Source organism: Cherax quadricarinatus, unplaced genomic scaffold (genome assembly GCF_038502225.1).
Source record: "Cherax quadricarinatus isolate ZL_2023a unplaced genomic scaffold, ASM3850222v1 Contig5974, whole genome shotgun sequence".
Lineage (NCBI taxonomy): Eukaryota > Metazoa > Arthropoda > Malacostraca > Decapoda > Parastacidae > Cherax > Cherax quadricarinatus.
Genome location: NW_027201000.1, coordinates 1 through 10,946, shown reverse-complemented (window position 1 = coordinate 10,946; position 10,946 = coordinate 1). Strand labels below are relative to the sequence as shown.

The following is a 10,946-nucleotide window of genomic DNA, read 5'->3' as shown; positions in this document are numbered from 1 at the left end:
AGAGGGCTGAGGAAGGGTTGTTGAGGTGGTTCGGACATGTAGAGAGAATGGAGCGAAACAGAATGACTTCAAGAGTGTATCAGTCTGTAGTGGAAGGAAGGCGGGGTAGGGGTCGGCCTAGGAAAGGTTGGTGGGAGGGGTTAAGGAGGTTTTGTGTGCTTGGGGCTTGGACTTCCAGCGGGCATGCGTAAGCGTGTTTGATAGGAGTGAATGGAGACAAATCGTTTTTAATACTTGACGTGCTGTTGGAGTGTGAGCAAAGTAACATTTATGAAGGGATTCAGGGAAACCGGCAGGCAGGACTTGAGCCCTGGAGATGGGAAGTACAGTGCCTGCACTCTGAAGGAGGGGTGTTAATGTTGCAGTTTAAAATCTGTAGTGTAAAGCACCCTTCTGGCAAGACAGTGATGGAGTGAATGATGGTGAAAGTTTTTCTTTTTCGGGCCACCCTGCCTTGGTGGGAATCGGCCAGTGTGTTAATAATAAAGAAAAAAATTTATTTCTCAATTGCTGAACAAAAATAAGTTGAGCACTAATCATCAAAAATTTAAAAATGCTCTTCTGGTGGCAAGCCAAGCTGTAGAAAGATTTAATTTGTATATAGATGTTCCTCAGCTGTTCCTGGTTTTTCAGAGTGGTATATCAACACGAATTTTAGGCTGAAATACCCCACTACTTTACCTGTAGGAAGAAGCATTACTAGATCTTTGGCTGCCATGAATCATGAAGCCATTTTGTTGTCTGGCATACAAAACTTCTTGATAGCTGTTTTGTCAATATTTTCTGAGATGTGTTACCATTTCCTTTAAAAATCATGATGCAAATCTGCTGCCTTGTTATAGGTAATCAATCTTTGTACTAAGAAATGTTATGCAGGTTGCAACACCTCTTAAACCTATCCTGTCATTTCTTACCTTTCTTTTATTAAAAATCCTCAAACATTCTCCTGGCCATGCTGCTAAGAGGTATGTGCTGTTGCAACTGGTAGTCTTAGCTTTTTGCATCATTGTAATCCCTAACACTTAATTATCTCTTGGAGAAATATGTTGACTGGGGATAGAACTTAGTGTTTTGAAACTATGACAGAAAAGAAAAAAGTCCAGGACTTTCCAAACAATAACAATAGCTGTGTCACAGGTTTGAATTGGTTTCAAACTTGTACACTAAAATTATTCCATATGTCAGCAAGAAGCTTGACAGATGGTGCAAAATACCCCAGATGCAAAGCAAGTGTGTAATGTGTATGCTAAGCAACAACTCATGTGTAAAGGATCCAAGATTTATCAACTCTATCCTTTTATATACAAGGAGAATTACCAATAGATCCTTAGCTGTTTTCTAGAGAGACCTTGGTAAGTTCCTCAAGTCAGTTCCTGATCATCTGTGCTGTGATGTCTACTCAGGAGTACAAGTGTAGATAGACACATGCATAGCTCATAACATTTATTGAGGAAATGTTCTGCCACGATTCTCTTCGTCAGTTCGGAAGGACTGAATAAGCCACTCGTGGCAAAATACTTCCTCAATAAATTTCTTGAACCATACATGTGTCTATTTACATACTGCCGGTATCATTACACATGTTCTCCAGTCATTGGACTGCGTAATTAATACCAACAGCACGATTGATCAGGCCATTAGCCAGTAGGAAACAACAACAGGTGCACATCAGGTTCCCCTATCACTGTACACCACAACTGTACGAGCTACCCACCACATCTGTTCATTTTCTGATTCCGAATGAAACATGAATTTCTGTTTGACCTGGTGTGAGCCTTTAAAAAAAGAGCATGATAGGTTGCTAAACAGAGTTCAGGCCATCTCTAATTGAACTTGTTTCTTCATGTATAATTATTTGCTAAGCATATTTTACTAAACAAATTTTTCTCCAGCAGGGGATTAATAAATGAAAACATGAATATATTTTTTAGAGGAAAAGTCAGTTATTCGACAACATTAATAATCACAAACTACATTTTTTTTTTGCTTAAATAAATTATTAAATATCACTAAATTAATTAAAAAGTAAGTCCTCCTGATGCAAAGAATTCTCTTTCTGAAAAGCATTTATGTTGATCTGAGCATATATTATATCATATAACGATCATTTTTATTTACAAGAAGTAGATCTTAGTACATTTGTCATACACTATTGGTTTACAGAAATCACAAAGTACTTGGTTGTTAGTGTATTTTTTTTTCATTTGTCTAATGGTTCTTCTCATATAGACCTTTCATATAACACTTTTTCACTACTACAACTATAGGTTCTTGCAGATTTTTATTTTTATTTACTATTTTCTGAGTATGAACTGATAATTTACATTTCTTATCTTCAACAAAAGTTGCTTTGGAAATTCTGTAGAATTTGCAATAAATGAAGGCATAGACTAATTAAAAATATCATTAAAGATAGTGTATTATTTTTCCAGCCACATCTGTAGTACTGTAGTAATCATTTTCTGCTGTACTGATTTCTAAAAATCTTTTTCCTCTCCATGCAGCATCATATTATCAAATTAGAAAATCTCTTGCTTGTGCATAAAGCACCATTAAGTTTACAGCATGTTTGATCATGAATTGTAGTCACAAGAGCCATTTTCTGTATTTAAAGCCTTGTGGTCCATGCGGAATCTTCTGCAAACACTTCAGTCACGACATATCTCCGCACCTTCTGGTATGTCGCACTCAACAGCCAGGCTTAAAATTTGCCCGAGAATTTTGCATGCTGGCTTCTTATCAAACAAGTGAAGGCGTTATATTTTGCTTGCTTTACAAGTATCGGCACTGTTAAAAATATGCAAAAGAATGGTGTCCCTAGCTGGTAACACAGGTAGGTAGGGGAAAAGTGAAAAAACCACAAGTTGGGGGAATAATAATTATTGAAGATAAATAATGGCAATTGTGTGTAAGTTTGTATTGAGTCTGAGTTTGTGTCATAGACCACAAAGTCAGATGGCAGTGTGATTGTGATCTTCAGAAAATGAATCGTCATATAAAAAAATAATTGAGAAAACTATTTTGTTTTAGATATTGGAATAATGGATAGTAAAATGTTCACTGGGCCACTTTCAGCTAGCAAATATTATCCAGGTATTTTTCAGTATTACAGATTTTTTTATTTCTTTTCTGCGCAACTTTATTTATTTCAGTTCTTGAGTTCAAGAGTCTTGCATTTCTGCACTTATTCTTAACTACAGTTCTTTGTTCAGTCACATGTGTTTCCTGTCTTATCATCTCGAGATTTACAGCTTTCTTTTTTCACATTTTCTTTCATGTACAAAATTCATCTGTAACTTATCCTTCCTTTGTCTTTATATACCTTTCAAACCACAATCAGTATTATTTTAATTTGAGTAATACTTTTAGCTGTCTTTTTTTTTTTTTTTCTGTCAAGCAAATTTATTTCACTTTCATTATTCACTCTGGTTATTTTATAACATTTCATATTATAGCATATATATATGTATCTTTCCCAGTGACAGAATCAAGCTACACACGAAAGCATCCCATTCTGGTTCTTCAAGACTCTTGCTTGCAGCTTTTAAGAGCACTTACTATTTCGACGGGCTTAACTGCTCATGACATGTCCCCAGCAAGTGTTCGTACGGTTGCTGCTCTGCTGTATAGTATTGTTCAGGTTAGAGATACTGTTTTATCCTGAAAATAGAAAATATTCTAAAGATTTTGTATGAATTTTTATGTATGGGTAATATTTTGTGAAGGGATTCAGGGAAACCGGTTAGCTGGACTTGAGTCATGGAAATGGAAAGTACATTGCCTGCACTTTAAAGGAGGGGTTTAGGATATTGGCAGTTTGGAGGGATGTCTAAACTGTCATATCTGAGCACCTCTGCAAAGGCAATGGTTATATATGAGTGATGGTAAAAGTGTTGAATAATGATAAAAGTTTTTTCTTTATTTTTGAGTTTTTCTTTCTTTTTTGGGTCACCCTGCCTTCGTGGGAAGCAGCTGAGATATTGAAAAAAAATATATATGAAATGTATAGAGGGGAAATTATCAGTATTGTATACAATATTTTAAAAATTTCTTTGCCTTCAAAACCCAGTAACAAGGACTTGATCTGTTATTTTTTTTATACAAACACTGTCATTATGAATAAAAGTCACAGTACCATGACTAGAACAATTCACAACTAACTCACAAATTGTAAATGAAAATGGGATGATGTGTCAGATCATCTTGGACCATTATCAAAATGCAAAGTGGAAGTGGAACAGGATTTTTCTTTTGTAAGCCATGCATGTCATAAGCAGCAACTGAAATGCCAGGAGTGAGGGGCTAGTAACCCTTTCATGTGTGTACATTACTAAATTTGATAAAAGAAAAACTTTTGTTTTTCTTTTTAGGTCACCCTGCCTTGGTGGGATATGGTCTTTTTGATGAAAAAAAAAGGAAGTTGAGAAGAATTAATTACCTGGGAAATATAAATGTAACCTTAACATTCACTAAATACTTCAATGCATTTACTTTATGAATGTTTTCCATAATATCCCAAGTTCCTTTAAGTGAATTCTCATAATGTGAAATCCAGTACAGCACTCATAAAGTGGGGATTGTCTGTAAAAAAATAAACATTAATTTAAAATATGATAAGAAAAGACAAAACTGGGGTCTTTCACTGATAGTGTTTTTTTCATACTGTAATTACTTCCATGGGAAACTGAGGGTCATCTAATGAGTTACTTGGAACCAAAAATAGCTGGTAATAAATAATAATGTGAAACTTAATCTCTAAGTAAAATATATTTTTGCAGGCTGGTACAACTCAGTCAGAAGACCGTGATCATCTCTTGGAGGAGCAACATAGATCTTGGTGTACCCTGGGGCTGGTCCGTTCAATAAGCTGTTCTCCCTTATTGTGTAGGAACCTGGCCACCCCTGCTTGGGTCAACTTACTCCTCAACCTAGCACAAACCTTCTTGGGACCATTCTCTCTCTACCGTCGAGTAAGTAGCACTTGACTGGGTGTGTGTGAATTGTTTGGTAGTAGCTGCTCTGGCTGTTGTAGATTCTAATGCTAATGTTAACTTAATGTACCTAGTGTTAGGAATGAAGAACAGGAAATTACTTTTTTCTAACTTCAAATTTTCTGATTAACTTGCTAACTTTGTTTTCATATCTTCTTTCTTTTCTTTCTTTCAACACACCGGCCATATCCCACCAAGGCAGGGTGGCCCAAAAAGAAAAACGAAAGTTTCTCATTTAAATTTAGTAATTTATGCGGGAGAAGGGGTTACTAGCCCCTTGCTCTCGGCATTTTGGTCGCTTCTTACGACACGCATGGCTTATGGAGGAAGAATTCTGTTCCACTTTCCCATGGAGATTGTTTTCATATTTTTTTATTTTTTTTTTATTATCACACTGGCCAATTCCCACCAAGGCAGGGTGGCCCAAAAAAGAAAAACTTTCACCATCATTCACTCCATCACTCTTGCCAGAAGGGTGCTTTACACTACAGTTTTTAAACTGCAACATTAAGTGCAGGCACTGTACTTCCCATCTCCAGGACTCAAGTCCAGCCTGCCGGTTTCCCTTAACCCCTTCATAAATGTTACTTTGCTCACACTCCAACAGCACGTCAAGTATTAAAAACCATTTGTCTCCATTCACTCCTATCAAACACGCTCACGCATGCCTGCTGGAAGTCCAAGCCCCTCGCACACAAAACCTCCTTTACCCCCTCCCTCCAACCTTTCATAGGCCGACCCCTACCCCGCCTTCCTTCCACTACAGACTGATACACTCTTGAAGTCATTCTGTTTCGCTCCATTCTCTCTACATGTCCAAACCATCTCAACAACCCTTCCTCAGCCCTCTGGACAACAGTTTTGGTAATCCCGCACTTCCTCCTAACTTCCAAACTATGAATTCTCTGCATTATATTCACACCACACATTGCCCTCAGACATGACATCTCCACTGCCTCCAGCCTTCTCCTCGCTGCAACATTCATCACCCATGCTTCACACCCATATAAGAGCGTTGGTAAAACTATACTCTCATACATTCCCCTCTTTGCCTCCAAGGACAAAGTTCTTTGTCTCCACAGACTCCTAAGTGCACCACTCATCCTTTTCCCCTCATCAATTCTATGATTCACCTCATCTTTCATAGACCCATCCGCTGACACCTCCACTCCCAAATATCTGAATACATTCACCTCCTCCATACCCTCTCCCTCCAATCTGATATCCAATCTTTCATCACCTAATCTTTTTGTTATCCTCATAACCTTACTCTTTCCTGTATTCACTTTTAATTTTCTTCTTTTGCATACCCTACCAAATTTCATATGTCCTGGTTAAATTAAATCACAAGTATTCCCTTCATAGGATGTATGCAAGTAAGTTAGTTTTCATTTACAACTCTAATCACCTTTGTTGAAGTAGTTGCTCTCATGTTTGTTGATTGATTATATTCACTTTTGTTATGTCAGTGAAAGTAGCATAAATCACTTTGATGAATAAGAGACAAATGCAACACTGGAGATCTTTATTGAAAAAAAGTGCTATGTCTGTGCAGCAGGCTTCTTCAAATACAGATGCAGCCATGAAAGGTGTACCACTTTATTTCAACCTAATAAGGGAAAGAGCCTTAGAGTTACTATAATCCTATGGCTTGGGTCTTTGATTCGATCCCTGGTATGGGGAAAAGCATTGGACATGTTTCCTTACACCTGCCACTCCTTTTCAGTTAGCAGTAACTAGATACCCTAAGTGTTAATCAGTTATTGTGGGAGGGGCTGGGCATTCCAAGGGGTAGTGATATACTTTAGATATGGCTGGGCTTTGAAATGGGCTGAGGTAGGAAAACAGCTTAGTCTCTACAGTTGATATGCAAAAGATACTGTGTAATGAGAAAGGAAGGCATGAGCAAGAGTGTTTAGTAAAGGCTGGTTCCACAAGTTCAAATTGCAGTCTGTTGTGTAATATTAAGTTTTCTAGTGAAAATGCTTCAGCTTACCTCTCAGTTTCAGGGAATTTCCCTGTTTAATTGGAGGAAATTGTTTCTAAGGATGGCCATGAGCCATAGCAAGTGTTTAATGCTGCCAAGACAAGTCTTTACTGGAAGAAGTTGCCATCCAGAACTTACATTAGCTGTCAAGAGAAAAGTGCACCAGGATTCAAGGTAACAAAGGATTGCTTCAGCTTGCTAGTTTGTGGTAATGCATCAAGCAATTTTAAGTGTAAGCCCTTTGGTTATTTACTGCTCCATGACTCCCCATGCTTTGTAAGGAACTGATAAAGCTACCTTATCAGTTACTTGGAGGTTAAACCGGTCAACATGGATAACAGAGGAATTATTTATTGACTGATTTAAGCATCATTTTATTCCCAAAGTCACATTTTACCTGCACAGTAAGAACTTTGCATTTGAAGTTCTCTTCACTCATAATAATTCCCATTCTCATCCAGAAGCTCTGGTGGATGTAAAAGTTGTGTTTTTACTGCTAGATACAACACTTTTAATATAAGCACCGGATCATGGAATTATTAGGGCATTTAAATGTATCCACACATGAAAAATTATGTGGAAAATTGTTGCAGCAATGGATGCTGACATAAATTTAACATTGTAGATGCCATTGACTATGTCAGAAATGCATGGAAAGAAGTGACCCAATCCATGCTGGGAAAAATTATAACTGGGGTCGTAAACAATTTCACAGGTTTTTCCCTCAGTTGAGAGGCAGGTGCAGGAAATAGTTGAGCTGGCAATGAGAATGCCAGGTGAGGGCTTTGAAGATATGCAAGAAGATGATATGAATAAGCCTTTAAAACATAATGATGAAGACAGAACCCACAAAAATTGTTGACAGAGCTCACTGCTCAGATACAAGGGAGGTAGTTAACAAATAAAGATGAGAAAGAAGAACCTGAACAAAAAACTCTTAAAATTGCAATAGTTACATGAGCAGTTCCATGTTGCTGCTAAACTAGCAGACTTCTTGACTGATGAGGACCTTGACAAAGTTAGAAGCACTGCTCTGAAACACTGACTGGAATTGCTGCTGATGCCTTTCCATCAGCTGTATAAGTACAGTAAAACAGACTAAAGATGCATTATAGAATTCCTTAGTGTGTCACTGCAACCAAAGATATCAGTGCAAGAACCTCAGCCATCCATCTCAACCACCAATCCACAAGCTTCCACCTCAGTCATGTAGGGCCGCACCATTCCTCTCAACTCATTTCAAAATTATAGATGTACACCAGCAACCAGAATATAAAGAAAATATTATTTATGTAACCTTTGTAGCCATAATCATTGTAATAAACATAACACATAACCACATCCAACTGCAGTTACATTTTTATAATTTTTTTTTTTTTTTTTTACAATTTCAAAACCTAGAAAAATCTGTCATTTTTGAGGTGTAATATGTGTAACTGTTTTTCCCATGTGTTCTGCAGTTCATTTAAGATCATTTTTTTATTAGATGTCATTTTTCAAGACTACCATTTCAGTTGATGGTCAGCTGTATATGAAGAGTTTCACTGTAATTAGTTAAATCTAGAATGTTAATGACAATATTAAAATGAAGCAAAATTTTATATAAATTACAGATACTGGCCTTACGACTCTTGACATCTGTGTTACCTCATCGTATTGACGACCTTGAGGAAAGACAGATTTTGCTGGATCGTATATTCTTATTACTGGGCAACACCATCCTTACTTGTGCAAATGATCCCGCTATCAGTGCAACAAGTAAGTTTTATACTGAATATTTTTATGTATTTGCAATTAGAGCAGGCACTGAGTGGAGACAAATGATTTTTGGGACTTGATGAGCTGTTGAATTATGACCAGGGAAATATTTTGTGAAGGGAATTAGGGAAACCGGTTAGACAGATTTGAATCCTGGAAGTGAGTAGTACAGTGCCGACACTAAAGGAGGTGTTGGGATGACATCTAAACTGTGCCTCTGCAAAGACAGTGATAGTGTGCTTGATGGTGAAAGTTTTTTTTTTTTTTTTTTGGGGGGGGGGGTCACCCTGCCTTGGTGGGAGATGGCAAACTTGTTAACCCTTTGACTGTTGCAACCCCAAATCCTGAAGTGTCTCCTGGTGTCGAAAAATTTTTGGAAAAAAAAAAAATAATTTTTCCTTTTGAAATGATAGAGAATCTTTTCCTGATGGTAATGACACCAAAAGTACGAAATTAGATCAAAAACTTATTGAATTACGCTCCCGTGAAGTTATTGATCTCGGCGATATATACGCATTGGTGATTTCGCCGACTTTGAGCCCAATTTTCGGCCAATTCCTTTGTTCTAGTCAACCAAACTCATAGCTATTTCTTTAGAACTCCATTTTTTCTGTCAACTGAGTACAAGAAACTGCCCATTTACTGATTTCAGCTACCCAATAAAGTCATCAGAAATTGGCAATTTAGCTAATTTCACTCAAATTAAAAAGATGCCAATTTCAAAATAGGGTTCAGAATAAACAATGCAGACATTCTTGGCACTAAAATAACATATCCTCTGTTCATTAGTCACATCTCCAGGCCCCTTTTATATTACTCCTGCTCTCTCTTTTGATTTTTTATTCACACAAAAAATAGATTTACTATGCAGACTACTGCATTATTGTAAAAATGGTATAAATAATATCAGTGCACTAGTGAAAGAATGTTAGACTTCCCAGTTGACGTGTATTGTACGTGTGGTGTGATTTGCTTTCTCTTGAACATTGGTAAAAATCGAACATTTCTGCTACTTTGAGCTCAATTTCAAGGTTGTTTTCATCGTGAAACTAAATCAAAATCATCTCTATTTCTGTAATATGTTTTCCATTCTATCAAATGAGACCATGAAAATGAGAATAAATACTATAGGAAAATACACCTCTAAGTAGGCGTTTTAATCCAAAAACACGGTCGGAGTTTTTTTCTCTCATTATGCACTGCGTGCTGCAGAATTTTTTTTATACAGTGCACACTGACCACACAGACCCATTCTCTCACATGTGGACCTACCAGCTTTCTCCTGCTTGATTTGAAGCCGCTAGAATTATTGATTATACATACGTACGTCCGAAACAGTGGCTCATAATACGTATATATACAGGCAAAACAGTCAAAGGGTTAAAAAAAAAAGAGAGAGAGAGAGAGAGAGACTGAGACTGTGTACTCATTGAAGAAAACTAATGCCATCTCAGCAGAAGCCACAGGACAGAGGAGGAATTAAAAAATATAAGCATTTGGTCTTTAGAACTCTTTGTATCATTAAGGCTGATAAATATTGTGTATAGTGAAGGACTTTTTCCTGTATTTCCAACGTCTCTTGAACAGAAAAATTATTAGTGAAAGGTTAAATGAAACTTTACCAAATGAAGTTTCAGTCTTGTCAGTTTGTCTAGCATTAAATTTTTTTTTCAGTGAACTTGGCATATTCCACCAAGGCAGGGTGATCTAAAAAATAAAAACGAGTTTCTCTTTTTAAATTTATTATTGTATACAGGAGAAGGGGTTACCTGTATACTTAGTAGAATAATCTGCCTAATGTTTTAATAATTAAATACACTTAAAAATGTTAAACAATCAGTTTTGTGTGTAAAGTAATAGCTTATGATTCTCCTCTTTCCCTTCAGATTATTGTTTTCTTTATTTGGTAGGCAAGAAGAGCCATGGAACATGTGTAGCTGTAACATCAACTCACTCAAGTACTGTTGCAGAAGCAGTAGTCTCCTTAGTACGAACTCTTCATACTCTTCCAGTCTGGAACAGTGTCATTAATGATGCAATAATTGAACGACTCGGCTTAGTAGCTCAGCTGTTGTCCGATCTCTCTCAGTTCCAGTTCAAAGTAAGTACCACATTAACATTCCTGGATGTTTTCTGATATGCAGTGTTTGTAATTACTCATTTGCAATTTACAGAATCTTTTTGTAGTTACATAAGCATAATTTTGCTTG

At 36.9% G+C, this 10,946-nt stretch overlaps 1 protein-coding gene across 1 annotated transcript; it reads left to right on the top strand.

Moving 5' to 3' along the window:
* Nucleotides 1-2,029: 2,029 nt before the first annotated feature.
* LOC138852263 (putative HERC2-like protein 3) lies at nucleotides 2,030-10,909 on the top strand. Its single transcript, XM_070082014.1, has 5 exons — nucleotides 2,030-2,677; nucleotides 3,480-3,640; nucleotides 4,779-4,970; nucleotides 8,592-8,736; nucleotides 10,647-10,909. The coding sequence occupies exons 1-5, from the start codon at nucleotides 2,626-2,628 to the stop codon at nucleotides 10,871-10,873; spliced, it is 777 nt and encodes a 258-aa protein (XP_069938115.1). The 5' UTR covers nucleotides 2,030-2,625; the 3' UTR covers nucleotides 10,874-10,909.
* The last annotated feature ends 37 nt before the right edge of the window (nucleotides 10,910-10,946 follow it).

Coding starts and splice junctions, on each gene's coding strand:
- LOC138852263 (XM_070082014.1), top strand. CDS start 2,626: ATGCGGAATCTTCTGCAAACACTTCAGTCACGACATATCTCCGCACCT. Junction 3,641..4,778: donor TGCTGTATAGTATTGTTCAG/GTTAGAGATACT, acceptor ATATTTTTGCAG/GCTGGTACAACTCAGTCAGA. Junction 8,737..10,646: donor TCCCGCTATCAGTGCAACAA/GTAAGTTTTATA, acceptor TTTATTTGGTAG/GCAAGAAGAGCCATGGAACA.